Here is a 16,681-nt window from a genome sequence, read left to right on the forward strand (position 1 = left end):
GAAAAGATCCGAAAAGCTGCAGAGCGTAATGTTATTCATTGTCTGTGACTGCCCATCAAATTATGTAACATAGGCCACACAGGGCATTACAGCAATTCTTGCTTGTTTTGGGTCACTGGGTTAGAGTATTCTTTATCACTATTGCTCCAGATATTAGAAAGAGACCAGAATAAAGCTACATAATGGTTTTTTATTTTATTTGTTCATTTTCTATTCTGATGTTGTTTTTAAAACTTAATTCTAAGGAAAAATTCTGACGATAAAGAGAATAATCTGAATTTAATACTGATATTAAAGCCATAGTCTGATAACAGAAAAGCAGACCTGATATATAGAAAATATACCTTGAAAATTTTCATAAATGTAGCTGTGACTATAGCTTGTGATGTAAAATAAGAGATGAGAAAATAGAGGAAAACATCTGACTATATTTTGAAGACACATAACCTTCCGAGAAACTGTCTATCTGATGGTTTTAGGAAAAAAAGATTACATATTTATTTTTTGCAACAGAAATATCTAAGTTTTGTTGTGACATTAAAGAAAGCACATGCCCGTCTATTGCATTTCACTTTACAGTTTCATGTATTACAGCCTATGGATATGTAATGTGTATGTCTGTGTAACAGACACGTTTAGCCTGTGTATGTGTGATAATATCTTATTGTTACAGTAGACTTTATTATTCCTAAATGTTTAGTGTTTCTGAAGTATCACCTAAGTTGGGCAATCTCTACATTAATCACGAAGTGAAGATAAAAATACTTATGTGCATGATAATTAAACATACTATATTTAATGTCTTTCGAGGCCTGCAATGCTGAAACTCTGTCAGCAGTGTCATTATACAAGATCTGGGTTGACATCAACAAGTCATAATGCTTTTGAAAATTAATCTGGCATTTGACACCAAAAATATTTACCACTAATGTTTGAAGCTAACTTTATTGTGAATCTTTTTGTAAAATAAATCTGGCTAGGCAGCACAATGGAGAATTCATAGAACTTGCCCAACCTTAATATATCAGCTGGAAGTTAAAAAAATATTTGCCTATTCTCATTCACATAGTTTCTTAACAGACTTCTATGGGAAACAATTCCAAGCCATAAGTTAGAGATTTTATTTCAGATCTGAATGCCTGTCTGGGTTTTGCTGTCATGGACCCCTAAATTCTCCCTATAATTTATATGAGCAATATTTCTTAAATAGCAGAAACCTAAAAACTGCTCAGGTTGGGAAGAGCAGCTGACTACTCAACACAGCATCACCTTGGTAGCCTGGCAAACTGAGGAGTGGCAAAGCTGAAAACCAGCATACAACAGAACGTAGCACAGGGAGGGGAGGTAGAGAAATCTTTACATTCTTCCTAGAAGAGATTTTACAGTAATTATACAGAATGAATTTTAAAATGTGATAACTTTCAGCTGTAGAGGTCAACATCTTCCCGTTTGGATGCTTGACTTCTTCTGGGTGGTGTGCTTCCAGGCAACCTGCTTGGGAAAAATTGGTGACAGCCAACTCACTGCCTAATTGATTTAGGAACGGTGCCCAGGGAGACAGTCCAATTAAGTTTACAAGCTGGCAATTAGCAGGAAAGGCCTCTAAATCCCTGCACTGAGAGCCTGCTCGCCTTCCTAAGAACATAAATGTGCTAAAGATAGCAAGGGGAAAGCTGTGCTTTCTGGAAAGCTGTTGTGAGAAAACCCCACAAGGGAGGGCTGAAGAAAAGCAAGGTAGATGTGGGTAGAGTGCCTTCTGCTTGACAGGTAAGAGGTTATTTAGAGGGTTTTTTTAATGGCCAACGTGCATAAAAACATCAAATAGCTATTATAATTAGTGTTCTAGGGTACTCTGTAAATATTAAACCTGTCATTGAATGTAATGCAGCTAAATTATCTCAAAATAAATGATAACTTCTAAGCAGTTTTTTTTAAATAGTATTTTTGGACAACAGTAATAACCTGGATCATATCTTTTAAAGTTATACAACTATAAGCCTATCTGTTATTTTTGTTACTAACATCCTATGATATAAATGTACCTTTTTGCAGTTGCACAGTTATTAAAGTTTTTCAAATGTTTAGGTCTGCAGTACTTTTAGATAGGCTTACTCCCCACAAAAGCACACGTGTCTCAATCAGTAAAGCCATAAAGCAGATATTCAAACTTTACTGTCATCTGGGTTTTCTTTTAAAAAAAAAGCTTCTTCCTAATCTCAGTAGCTTTATACAAGTGAATCACAAAAACCTCCTGTAATCATAAAAAACTCTACAAAGGCAATCCTGTTTCCTTGGATAGACAATGAGCAAAATGCTGAAATTTTCCAGGATGAGTATCTTTCGACACGGCTGTCTGCCCTGCTGAAACACAGGGTTGGTAGTCAGAAGATTTAAGCATGATTGGTTTTTTTAGCTCTCACAGTAGGTTTGCACCAATGTAACTTGCCCAGCTTGAATAGAATGAATACAGTTCTCACTGATGAGCAACTGCAGGCGTTTTATTCTTAGTTCAGCCACCGGCTTGTTATGTAACTCTTGGAAAGCCTTTTAGCTTTCCTTTACTGCTCCTTGTTATTCTGTTTGTAAAATGAAAATAGTTATGGTTTTACTCTCTTAAAGTCTCCATACTCCTAAAGTGAGAAGAGCTATATAAATACTAAAATTAGTATTATTACTTCTTTCAGTCACAACTTTCGGCAAATTAACCGAGAGACCAAACTTCTCTGAAGGTTATAAAAACCTTCCATCTTTTGTGAAAAGTCTTCAGTACAAATAGTTACACCATTTCTTTCATTGAAGCCAGGAAAAACAGTTGCACCATACATTAAAAAAAATAACAAAGAATTAATATTCCATTAATATTATTTAAAATAGCTTCTTTTAGCTTGTTAGGTCTATTACTATAGAATTAATACAATTCCTAAAATTATATACCAGAGAATAAAAAAATTTTTCAATATGAGAAACTGTTAGGCTTTATTACAGTAGCAAGGAACATAATGGAACCCTGATCCAGCAACAGATCATGGTCCTAATATATCAGACCACACAGAAGATACATAAGATACTAAGTAATTGTGAAACATAATGAACTCCTTGGTTCACATCTTAAGGCATCATTGGAACCATGTGCTTTTAAGGCTAGGGTCCCATATATTTAAAATGAAGGTGTTGCTTTCAAACTACAAGAGACATGTGAGGTGCAGAGATTTCCTTGAGGTCTCAAGGTTCAATAGATGTGCTTAGTAACTTACCAAGTTTAAAGTGAAGTACTCCTAGTGGTCCTTTGTCAAATCTAACCAGCAAAAGATCATGAATATCTGTGCCATCATTGCTGGTAGATGCAGGTTGAGAAGCAGCCCACTGGATCTGGATAAGGCTGCTAGGCACATCAAAGTGTTTACTGAATTGCAGAGTTGTCTCAGGCAAATAGTCCTGTGCTAAGAGCTGAATTTTAACTGGGTTCAGTGCCGTGTCAAAAAGTTGCAACTCCCCCTGGGAGCTGCCTACCACGAAGATGGCTCCATCAGGGTGGTAAGTTATTAGAGCAGGACACAGTTCTGCTTGAGCTAAAAGAGTCACTTGGTTGTAGGCTTCATACAGAATTATTGATGAATCTTCACAACCCAGGACTAGTTTGTCTTCTGTAGCATCTCTGCAACAGCTGATGGCCTTGGAGGGCAGTGGTATTCTAGTGACTGTTGCACACTGAATTTTGTTCTTTACACATTTGTAGAGGCAGCTGTCAGCCATGGGTGCTTTGTCTGTGGAGATGGAGTGTTCTACTGTGTAAATCTGATGAGGCTGATTGGTGCTGAAGCTGGCATCAAGAGGATCCCATTCTGTACGCACATAACTCAAAACCTGAAAAAAATCCAAAATGTTTTGGTCGTACTTTGTAACAATTTGTTTTTACTTTGATGATTTTAAAAGAAACAGACTGCTGCAAATATGCTCTCCTGTGGGTCAGTAAGCTAAAACAAACAGGCATTTTAGAAATGGAGTTGTTAAATCCATGCTGGTTTAACCTTTAAAAGGTTAATTCATTTTATTAAAACCCCTGCAATACAGTCTGAGTCATATTTGTTTGTCCAGAGTAAATAATAGGTTAGCTGAAGGGAGTATAGAAGAGGGGATGGTCCTGGAAGTCGTGGTAAGAGGAGAAATGAGCAGCTGACTAACATAAACTAATTGATTATCGACAAGTACAGTGGGGGAGAAATCCCAAAAATTCTGGGAAAAAAAATTATAATAGGTTACTCTGAGCATCACACACAGAACATTTTTGATTATTTGCCCTGGGCCACAGTAACAGAAAATATTACACTGTAGTGGTAGAAACAATGGTATGTTTAAACAGTTTACAGTACGCATTGCCAAATGAGTAGGTGTTGGGTAGATGTTCTTTGGTGCTATATAGCTCTAGACGCAGAACAAATGAATTTGTGATGGCAGAAAGAAGAGAACCACTTAGGGGTACTTGAAGGTTGAACAAACTGGAAGAAGAATGCAAAGGCAGAACATGATACAAAGACAGCATCTGGCAAAGTGCAAGAATTTGTAGTGTGGACTAATGGGAAATACCATATAGTGCTGAAGGCAACAGCAGGCTCCAGTGAAGATTCATGTCCTATAATGTGTGGGTTTGAGCACGAGGTATTCTATAGGAGGAGAAATACCAGCTGTAAATAAATTACAAATTGGCTCATGAAAAGCTGTTTCTCAGAAGGACAGAGAAAACTCATGTCTCTCTAGAAGAATGAGTGTAGTAGAAGTCAGTGAGAAACTTGCTGGTGTTTGTTCATGCAGAAATAAAGAGTGAAAGGAAAATGTCAAATTGAGCCAAACCCCACCCTCAGGTATACCCAATAGCATACTTCACAGTATAAACTAAAGCACTGACCTGCCACTAATTTTGTAAGCCCCTGCTTTTGAGACCAGGTGGTAGGCAAGTACCATTTACACAGAAAGGGGTAACAAATGTGATTAAAGGGCAGAGGTAGGGCAAGAGAACAAATCTGGGTATTCAGGTTGAAAACAGAAACACATAATGTTAGAGAATTTTAAAATTGATTTCCACAGATCACAAGATCAACTGAACATAGAATTTAACCCTTCATCCTGCAAAGGAGAAAAATAAGAAATTAAGATTTTTTATTTTTTTTTCATACCATGCGTTATTTTAGAAGCAAATAATGAATTTATTGAGAACTTATTCAGCATGTTGACCAGACTCATGTTTTGTTCTGATGGTTTATTTGTCAGGGTTTCCCATTGGAAAGAAGGAAAAAAAAAAAAAAGATTATTGCAATTCTGTGGCTGCAAACCAACTTCTTGTAAATACAAAAGTCTGAGCTAGTTTAAGAACCATTTCATGCAAAAGCATTTCATGCAGAAGCCATTGCATCCAACTTGTGAAAACCAAGTAAACTGATTTCATAGAAGAGTAGTGATCAACAGAAATATATACCAAAGAGGAAATAAAAGATTTTATAGAAACAATAAAAGATTTTATTACATAGTCTAAAAACCCATTTTCTCACTTCCACCATTCCCTCACCAATGATTTAGCATCTGCAACTGGTCATTTCTGTAGACCAAATGTGAAGTGGCTACTGTGCAGATGTTAGAACTATGTTGAAATATGTAGCTTAATTGCACAGCAAGCAAACCTGTAAAAGAACTTACTGTGGACAAAGGATTACTGTGACCCCAGAGCTCTGTAACCCCAAATAAAGACAAGGTGAAACATTATTGTTTGTTCTGTAGTTTTTCCTAGGAGTATGTATAGAGACCCAGGTAGCTGCCTTTCAAATATGTGAAATAGAAGTCTTGCCCAAGCAAGTCTTCAAAGCTTCCATAACTTCGGTGAAATGAGCCTTGAGGCCCTCTGAGACTCAGATTTCTGTCTTCCTGTGGCAGGTTTCAATGCATTGCATTATTCATCTACATAGTTTCATCCAAAACCAGGGTTCTTCTGTGGACATCTCCTCATAAGCTACAAGAAAATCAAGCCTATGAGAGATGAAAGACTGAACAGAGTTAAAGACAATAGGGAAGGAAAACACGAAAAGGGATTTTAGAACTCCGTAGAACTGACTGCTGGAAATAGTAAATGTAATTTGATCATTTGAGAGGCAGCATGAATCCAATTAATAACATTGCTCTACCTCATTAAAGGAAAAGTGGAACAGAATGTTGCTCATTACTTTGAATTTAAAAGAAAGTAAAAACTTGTATTTTGGAAAGCTAAAATAATGAGCCTTGAGATAAGATGTTTCCTAGTTTCACGTAAGTTTGAGAGCAGAACCTTTAAATGAAGTCTAGGGTAGGTCTGGTTGCTGTATATTACACAATTCTAAACTAGGGAAAAGTTCCTGTGAGGAGAGACAGACTACTTATTGCATTTTAAAACAGAAGTTTTGACAGAAGGTTTAAACAAATTAGGCTGAAAGAAATGTTTTCTATACATTGCTGTTCATATTCTGGCTGAAAACAAGAGGAACGTTTCTCCTTAGATTGGCACAGATAAGCAGCTTCTCACGCATCAGTGGCCTCATGTGCCTCTTGGAGGAAGAGTACCAAGCCGAAAGACTTCTTTGTTCTGGTTTCCAGTTTTGCTGAATGTAACTGGCATTTGGCACTCTGAATGGGGGAAAAAATGGATATTCTCTTTCATCTGAGAGGGAAGATTTGATTTTCCCTGTCATAAACTACCATGATGGATTCTTCATGCCATTAAGTAGAAAACTAAAGCAGAGAGAGGAACAACTACAGAAACATGTTAATAAGGCTAATGATGCTTTTGAAAAGAAGTCTAACAATCAAAACATCTTTTTTGCCAAGAAGATGGCACCCCATTATCTGCCAATTGTTTTTCTATCTGGTAACCAGCCATGTGCTAGCAAATGTAGTGCACTTAGTGCTTTAGCAGTTCATTTAAAGGAATCTGCTGGTACTCCTTCCCAGTGAGCAGCAGTTCTCTGGAACCTTCAAGGGGACATTGAAATATCAATATGTTTTTAAGTTAATAAAACATGATTTGCTAGGAGAATGGGAAGGCAAAAGCTGAAGGATTTCCCACAGAAGTGGGTAGGACAACTGTAGGCTTTGAGCAGGAAGAAACAGGCAGCAGATCTAAAAAGACAGAGGCGTAATATCAAATGGTGGGATGCATAATCCCATTCAGTGTTAAGTGCTTTCCATAAATCCTGGACTAAGCACTTACCCTTGGATTTTAAGCAAAGACTTCTGAAAGTACTTTGCATGGAGTAAAACCAGTTACATTCTGTAAAATAAATATGGGCCAAAAGTCCCTTTTAGCTTTGTGACATATACGCTACAAAAAACATAGCACAAATATTTAAATACTGGCCACATAACTTATGATGCATATTTCCCTTATTATTGTGGCAGTTACATACCACTTCTGCACATTAATATTGTTTTAGCCTTGCAGTACTTGCTTGTGCTCTACAACAGCTCATCAGCAGCATGAGGGATAATATACAGGTGAAGTTCTCAAATCATAGAGTCAGAAATCATAAAAATCCAAGTAGAGGAATCTGCTAACCATTGCAAAAAAAGGGCTTGAATTATGCTAACTAAAATACTTTCATTTTATGTTTGAAAGAAATAGCATTAGCTTGTGTGGGCAGTATTCAGTGCAAATTTCTGAACACTTAAAATTGTGAGTATTTTGCATAGAGTGTTGGGAAAGGATAAAGTCCACATAACAAAACAAATAAGAGTTTTAACCAGTGGTTCTTAAGCAGAAAATTGGCTTACCAGGCAGATAAAAAAAGAAAACAAAAGCAGCAGAGAAATAAGCTTGCTGTGACTGAATTGTGTGTCTTTCAGATGAGAAAAATGTTTGATTTATTTCATGGGTGTTAAAAAAATGCTTATTTAATTTCACAGAGTGAGGCTCCAAATAACAAAAAACACTTTAATTAGAAATGTAGAGTGGGAAGTGTAGTGCACACTAGTGTAAAATAGTTTTAAATACTGCACTATGAAGATGGAAGAAAAAAACCCCACCCTATTTTTAATAATTTCTAAAACAAAAATGCAAGGCTCCTTCTCTAGGTTACTTATTGCACTGCATTGTATTTACAGTCCCAAATGAAATCTTATTATTTAGATTTTCAGCCAACATTTATTCTTATTTTCTTTCAAAATTTATCATCATCATCTTTATCCCATATTATTCACTGAACTTTTAACCCAATTGACACTGAGGATTTTACATTCTTTCTATACACGTGTGAGAGATATTTCAGCTATTCAGTCACACACCGTAGATGTTTTTCTGAGTGATGGAGTAATTGTAGGATAGTTCACTCATAAAAGATCCTGTGTTTATTTACAAGCTTGAGGCACAATAACTATTAAATATTATCTCTTAGGAGAAAGAAAAACAATATTCTCTCTCAGGCAAATTATTTTTTTCCACAAGATTGAAGCATAATTTCAGTGATTCACACTAGCACTAAATGGAGAGAAAATGAATATGTCAAAGACAAATGCAAAGTACTACAGTAACTGAGCCCTGGCATCATCACCTCCTGATAAGTTTTGTTTGCAGAATAAAATTCCTGTTGATTTTAACATGACTTTCTCTCAAAGCATTTAATCCAAGGATGATTTCACATTAGATCCTATTTTATCCACAGCAAATTGTTTGAAATGATTTCTGGAAGATTCCTCTTCTGGTTTTGAAATCAAAATATCAACATTATCTGCACAGGGAGACAATTTAAATAACATCTTGAACATTGGTATTTTAACAAAGAAGACGCAAACAAACCCCCAAGAATTAAATAAATTGGAGAACAGATGAGTTTCCCAGAGTAAACCAGTGCATGCCAGAGAACAGACAAAAGTTCAAGAGACAAATAGTCCTGCAGCAGCATGAACATATGCACATGAACATATATCACATGCTGAAGCAAAGTCATATGCTAAATGGAAAAGTGCTTTTCTTTCTTCAAGGGAAGATTCCTCACCAAATCCTATAACATTTAACGTAGTAAACACTGACCTCAGAAAAAAAAAAAAAGAAAAAGAAAAAAAAAAGAAAAAAAAAGAAAAAAAAAAAGAAAAAAAAAGAAAAAAAAAAAAAAAAAAAAAAAAAAAAGAGAAAAAAAAGAAGGGAAAAGAAGGGAAAAAAACCAAACAGGAATAAAACAAGTCAAGATTTGCAAGGAGAAAGTAGCTTCTGTTTTTATAATATCTACCTCTAGCTTTAATAGTAGCAAATGTTAAGATGTAAAGCCACACAGCAAAATTCAAATCACATTTATAGTGTATTTCAAATGTAAAATGTATTTCCTCCATTAGCTTGAAAAGCAGTTTAAGTTCACAATACTCCAAACACTGGATGTGCAATATGAATCATCCCAACAGAGACTGTGCAGTTACAGGACATTATCATGATGAAGGGTTGAGTTGCCTTGTCCTGGAGCTACTCCTGTCCTCATCCTAACAAGCATTCTTCTGGTGGGCAGCAAATATCACTCAGAAAACTCTTCCAGGGAGGAAGCAGCATTATTAAATGCCACATTTACCCTTTCTCTGCCACAACAATAAGAGTGTCAGCAGCTGGCAGATCTTTTTGTGGTTTTTGTAGGTCAGCACCCAGGTGCTGTGGGTAGCACCCATTCATTTCCTCAGGCTTGCCTTACTTTTTCATAAACCCAACATGCCAAACAGCTCTGTATGGGTTAGGCATTCACCAGTCCCTACTTTTCCAAGCAATACTACTGTTTTCAAGGAAAATGTTGGTGGTATTGTTTTACTACACTTCTTTTTAATGAATGCTCCAAACCAAATCAGTTCATGCTTCTCATTCTTTTTCTGTTGATGATTACCATTTATGGGGAAAAATTCCTATTATTGGTCAAATATGATAAATATTGATTTACTTTCTTGCATAACAATGGCATGTCATGTTTTATTTGGGTCTAGACCTGAGAAACACTACAAGTGCTACGGGAGTAGCAGCAAAGAGAGGCAAATAAGCATGCTTATTGAAACACTATTTTTGTGGAACCTGACCTAAAGAGTAAGTGCTTATAAGATGTGCAGAAATACTAGCCACTAGCCACAATTTTGCTTGTGTTCAATATATGAAACAACCCTCAGAAGTTAAAGGGGTTAAATTAAAGTCTGCCTCCAAGACTCTGGAGGGGAAAAATATGTCTCAGTAAACCACAGACTAGGGGTTGAGGCTACTTCTAGAGCTGCTGGGTTATGACATTCTTCATTAATGCACAGGAATTTAACTACTGCACATTAGGAGTGCTAGAGAAATCAAGGACAAAACCCCAAACAGTACTATAGGTAACATGTCATGGATACACAGGGGGAAGCATATAGGCAGAGTGTCTTCAGCCTTATACAGCAGCTCACTGAGCATCCAAGAGATAAGTATGCAGAACAGAGTAATTGACAACCAGTAAGACAGTTTGTTATCTATATATGAATAAGTTTTCCATAGCCCTGGCATAATGCTTGGTATGTTATTGACAAATACAGGAAAATTAATTTCGTCCAAGGATTTTAGAATTAAAACAGGCAAGTACAGGCAAAAGGGAAAGCAAGTGAACAGTTAAATTTGGCAGTTCTTATTTTAGAAATACCTTTCTTATATTTATATTACAATATGGGCTAAATTAAAAAGGACTGAGTTTAGACCTACAGGCTCAGTGAATGCTTATTATCATTATTTTGTTAACCACCAGTGATGTTCTTGGGACTACACTAGACAGTCACAGCCCTGAGCAAGTCTAAACCAGAAAAAGATAAAACAAGGTGTACTGGAAGATGCAAAGCAATGCTGCCATTTGGAAATCTTCCTATAATACATAAAATGAAATGGAAAAATCTTTAAACTGACAGGGTGGCTTCTGTGATTTTTTTTTTTTTTCAAGAAATGAGTCTTTCAAAAACATCTCAGAAAACAGAGATTGTGAACTGCTAGGTGGGCATTAGGGAGCTTTCTGGAAGATGTGGGAAGGAAACAAAAGGCATGGGAATGTCACTGTCAGAACCCAGGCACATAGAAGTCATGGTAAGAAATAAGATCTGAAATGCTAGTAGGATGAAGTTTCTTAATATCAAACTGGCACAAGGACTAGGCTGGGAAATCTTACAAAGAACAGACACATGTTTTTGCTCCCAAAGTAATTTTTATATGTGATTGGGCATAGCTGCAGGGGGAATTGAGAACTGCAGGTGTACACCAGGCAGAGGAGAGAGAGATGAGTCACTGATGACCGCTAGTGGAGAGGGGTCAATTGAAAAGAAGTAAAGAAGGCAGAATTAGAGATAATTTAAACTTAAATTCTACAGTGGCTAATGACTGCAGTGAGAAAGAAAAGCTGTCTCAACTACCTTTTCTCCTTAGCTTTCAATAAATAGAAAATCCCAAGGGAGAAACACCTCACTGAAATTAGTATCCATTCTCAAAGTAATAATTCCAACAATTTAAAACATTTACGTTTTTATTAATTAAAGAAAACAGGATGTTGTTTCTAAGAGCAGCTTATTCTAAATTCCCCTACAGGGAAATAGCCTGTAATAGTTACTACAGAGTACTTATTCCCAGCTGATTGTCAAGTTTGTGATCTTCCCCCATAGTCAGTGCCTTTTTAGTCCATATTAGTAGTGGCTTAGACTAAACTGAAGATAAACCTCCAAATACAGGAGAACAGCTTTCACATTTAAAATTTAGCATCCAGTTCTTTTCAGAGTATGCCAAAATAGCTTAATTTTGAAGTTTTTACCTAACACAAGAAATGGATTCAAATATCCTCAAATAGATGAAATAAAAATGAAATAGATGAAACGTAAATGCCTGCCTAAAAAGGTAAGCTAAGCAAGTGTCAGGAAAAGGATCAGCTTGTAGCCTTGTTCTAACTTGTGGCTTATGTTTCCACCTATAGATGGGGAATTTTGACTTTTTCTTTAAGAAAAAAAATTGGTCCCTGACTTGATCAATACTCACAGCAAACACTTAAGCAGCAACTGTGTTGTAGCTAAAGTTTTATAATAAAACATTTAAAATAGATGTAAAATGCCTATCAGTTAACACTGCAGACAATGCAAAATAATTGCATTAGACAAGCACACAACAGCTACAGTTTCTAACTCAAGAGTTTTCTAGTGGTACTCTGACACTTTTTTTCAGTGTTAGAAGCTCCAAAGCTATTACACTATAAAGACCTAACTTCCTTGCTACATTTCTCAGATCGCCAGTTTTGATGTGAAAAAACCCCACACTAAATAAGTTGCTTTTTTCATTAAATAACAAACCTTTGTTTTTAGGATTATAATGGCTGATCTTCTGTTCTTACATTTTTACCATATCCGTTCTTTATATCTACCTGAATATGCTTTTAAGTTGAACAGTTATTTCTTTAGCAAATAAAAAAAATTATATAACAAGAGAGTTCAGCACTTTACCTCCAATTTGCCATGTGCACAGCCTAATAGAAATAAATTGGCTCTGTCCCTCTCACAGGAAATAGGAGACCAAGGCCATGCTCCATCACTAGTTGCTGACCACCAGCAAATGACCATATCTTGCATACTGTTTATTGCCAGGTGACGTTTCATCCTTCTACCTTGTGGTCCAAGTAAATCAATGTAAGAAATCTGATGGAAGAAAAAATGCAGGAAATATTTGAGGTGATAAAATGGCATAGTAGGAGCATTTCAGAGCATTTACTTTGGATGTGTGAAAGAGAATGTATATATATACAGAGAGGGCTGCTTACATGTATCTTCATATAGGCTGTCTGCAAATGTAAAAAATATCTCCTCAGACAGAAAAAGACATGCTCACACTTTTATCTGTGGGGAGGGGATTGGGAAGGAAAGGAATGTGAGTTAAGAAGGAATTTACTGCAATGACTCCAATCAATACCAAAATGTACAGTCATGGTTGCTTGACAGCATCGACCTACACACAGGATTTAAGCTTAGCCATATTAAATGACAAGTTCTGCAAAGCTGACCAGGGAGCTAAGGCTAGTGTTTAAGACATAATCAAATATTAAATATATTCTACAGTGGTTAGGCAAACACATATCTTTCCTTTCCCCCCCTAAATTAAGGAATCCAGATACAAATATGCTCTTTGCAAGAGAATATATACTTTTCTGCATAATGTGGATGAGCTACAGCATCATGTGTAAAGTTTATGCAGCTCTTGAGAATTGTGCCTCTTTCTCAGGAAGGATTTGTGGAATTTATTATTCAAACTCTGTTATTTTGGAGCATGGTTATTTGAAAACATGAGCAGTGCACCATCTGGGTGACACATGCCAAGGAAATATAGATTGCACCGCATTTCTGCTTAAGGAATTAATGGAAGGTTGATAGCTAGGGGAAAAAAAAACTATCTTGCCATTGCTGGTCAGCAATAATCGAACCACTTTCTGGGGATTAAGCGCATGGCTAAGCCTACTGGACCAGACACTAGCAAAGGGCAGGGGGTCTTCTTATCAGAGAAATGCTTCTGGAGCCAGTCTCACTACATGACAGATTGCTTTCATATTCCTGTCTGCAAGGCAACAAAGGATGGCAGTAATGCGATAATGCCAGAGTGCAATGGGTGTTAAGAACCCGTTGCATTTATGTATTGTATTTAGTAAATAATCAGGCTCATCCAAATTGTGATCTCACCACTCAACCAAGGCCATTAAAATCAAGGTTAATGCTTTAATAATCCTTTGCTGTTTTTTATATGGTCAAAAAGAACCCTTTTCTATTTGCATGGTCATAATATTATTGACCTCTTCATCCCCTGAATACACATCAAAAGGAACTGAAATCAAAGTAATTACCAATGTTGTTCTCTCATGGTAAACATTTAGCTCCTTGTACTGTGTCTCTTCCTTCAGTAAATTGAAATGGATTTTAAAAAATGGGAAAACTTGCAAAAGGTCAGTATTTTCAGAACATCCTGTGTCTTACTTGTCAAAATACTTTTTAGAAGTGGAAAGAGAAACCATACATAAAAGCTAGCAGGTAGATGGTATTTGAATCAAAACACATACACTTTCACAGCTACTACACAGCTTAAGAACACTTTCACAGATACTAATTAGTGCTGTATTGCAACATTAACTGTTCATAACAATTTCACATGTAACAGACAAATCTTCTGTAAACCTTTACATCTTGCATTAGATGTGGCACTTTTGAACATGGAATAACGGCACTGAAAAAAAAGTGTGTGTTAATAATTGTTTTTATAATTTGCTAGTCTTCAAAACTGTTGTGATTCATAGAATAAGACATCCTTCCTTTTTTCAAAGTGCAAATAGAGTTTAAGGAGGTATTGTTTAAAAAAGAAGAGGACAGAGAAAGTAATTCTTCTATTTAAGTATATATTATGTAAAAAAAAAAACAAACCAAGTTTGGGATAAATAACAAACTATGAGGAGAAAAGCATGGTTGACTTCTGGCAGTCCAGAGATGCATGGCATTCCATGCCAATACTGCCCACCATGAGGCTGGACAGTGAACAGTGTGCAGTCATGTCTGTCTGGGTACCAAAGTAAATATGACAGAAATATAATGATACCATTATACGTGATGGCAATCAAGCACTTTTCTCATTTTAAAAATGGGAATTTAAGCCCAAATACTATGTAAATTTCTCAAGGCTACACCAAATGTCAGAGGTAAAGGAAAAGGCTACACTCAAATTCCCTGAATCTTACCTCCATATTTTAATCCAATAGTAGTTTAATACCAGAGCAAACTCCCTTTCAGTTCAATATCTCTTGAAAAAGACAAATCAACCCTAAGTATGCTTATTCTAAAGTGTGTATTATTACAAGTTTGTAGACTTGCACTTGAGGACCATTTTTTGTTTCTTTTGTTACTACTGATACAGACAGTATGTTGATTGTGTCTCTGATCTTCTAGCTTTTGTAAGTCGGACCAAAAGCAGCCACGAAGAGCTCTAATTCAGTGCAGAGAGCTGACATAATATTATTGCAGTAGTGAAGAATACTTTCTGCTGGCTGACACTGGTGCAATTTTGGAGATAATAAAAATTATATTTAGCTGCCTAACTAGCAAGGCACACACAAAAGAATATTCAATTAAAAAATGCAAATGCTTTTTTTTTTTTTTTTGGCTGGCAAAGAAATAATCCATAGTGATTCCCACTGATTTCAAGAGAAAGCAAAGTTAATATTGAACATGGAGGCCTTTCCAGAAGCTCAGCTGTGTCAGCAAAACACAGAACATAACAACCCTATTAAGGAGTAGAGCAGATATTTCTGGTTTCTTAGGGCAGAGAGAGTTTTCTATGGATTAGGCTGTCCTTTCCCAAGAAAAAAACCATCATAATCACTCAATACAAAAAAGCCCAGCAATACTTGGAATGAAAGTATATTTTCTAAATATTAATTAAGGAGCTATGCCCATAGCTATAATGGCTATATATATAGATTTTATACAAAGGAACTATATTCCATAGGCCAGGCACAAGCACATATCATTTTAAAGTAAACTACGTACCAGCTCAGTTCCTGGTGAACAGTGAACTGTCTCAAATCCACGTTATAGAGGTTGGATCAATCTCACAAACACAAGTCATTGCTGAAAAGAGGCCCTGAACTGAAACAGCCTGGAAAATGTATTAGATATTCATCTTTGCAGAAAGTATTTCTACCAAGGAAGTTAAAACCCAATATGGGAAAACTTAAATTAAACATACCCTTAAAAAGCTCACCTTGCAGATGCAAACTCCCTTATGTAAGGAAGCAAATTACTGAGAGGCTGTCAAGGGGAAAATATTTGCTAGCACAAGATGGTTTTCTCTAACATTTATCTGGTCTGAAATAAATACAACCTCTCTCTTTTGCTTAGTACATATTTCTACCTTTCTTGGGCAAAGGCTTGTCTCTCCTTTGTTCTTGCAGTGAATTTGATGCAGTCCCTTTCCTACTCTGCCTGTTCAAATTGCCTTTGGCTGATTATTTTTTCATACTGTTGTAGCACCAAGCACTTCCACCTAAGGTCAGCCACTTCCCTGATGTCAAAGAGTTTATGGTCAAGATAAGTTATGTCTACACACCTATTCCATCCAGGACACAATGTAATTCAGCTTGTGATGAGCTGGTTTCTACTGAGATCCAGCTAGTATAGAGCCAGCTCAGCTATTTCCAGACTACCTTTCAGCTACTGCTGTGACTATGATATAGACAGACTCATACATAAAGGGCTGGAAAAAAAGGGAGTATTTTAATCTTCACTGTGTAAGTAGTGAATTGAGATAGAGAGACATCAAGTTACTTCCCTAAGGTCACATACGTAGTTTGTCAGTGGTGAGAAACTCACCTTCTATATCCGAGTCCTAGCTCAGCAGCTTAATTGTAAAACCAACTCTTCTAACAATATGATTACTGTAACTAGAGGGGAAATTAAGATTTCTGCAAAGAACTACAACAGTCTTGGAACTCAGACAGATGACTGAATTATCATAACTTTATGAGTTCGTGTATATCAGCTAAGCCATAGTAATTGACCATGCGTGCATTTTTAGCCCACAGCAAACAAGAGGTAAAACACATTAGCTTAAATCTTTTACACTGAGGTTTACCATTACAGATTTTGCTTCATGCTTGTTAGATGCTGAGAATGTGCAAAGGGTCAG

General features: G+C 36.3%; 1 protein-coding gene across 1 annotated transcript in view; it reads right to left on the bottom strand.

Moving 5' to 3' along the window:
• The window catches only part of WDPCP (WD repeat containing planar cell polarity effector), a 153,477-nt gene that overhangs the window by 69,884 nt on the left and 66,912 nt on the right, over positions 1 to 16,681 (bottom strand). Inside the window, 2 exon segments of the mRNA XM_030447531.1 lie at positions 3,255 to 3,864; positions 12,469 to 12,660. Of these exon segments, the coding sequence (XP_030303391.1) occupies positions 3,255 to 3,864; positions 12,469 to 12,660 (802 nt within the window).

The sequence above is a fragment of the Calypte anna genome, chromosome 3, assembly GCF_003957555.1.
Source record: "Calypte anna isolate BGI_N300 chromosome 3, bCalAnn1_v1.p, whole genome shotgun sequence".
In the NCBI taxonomy this organism is placed as follows: Eukaryota; Metazoa; Chordata; class Aves; order Apodiformes; family Trochilidae; genus Calypte; species Calypte anna.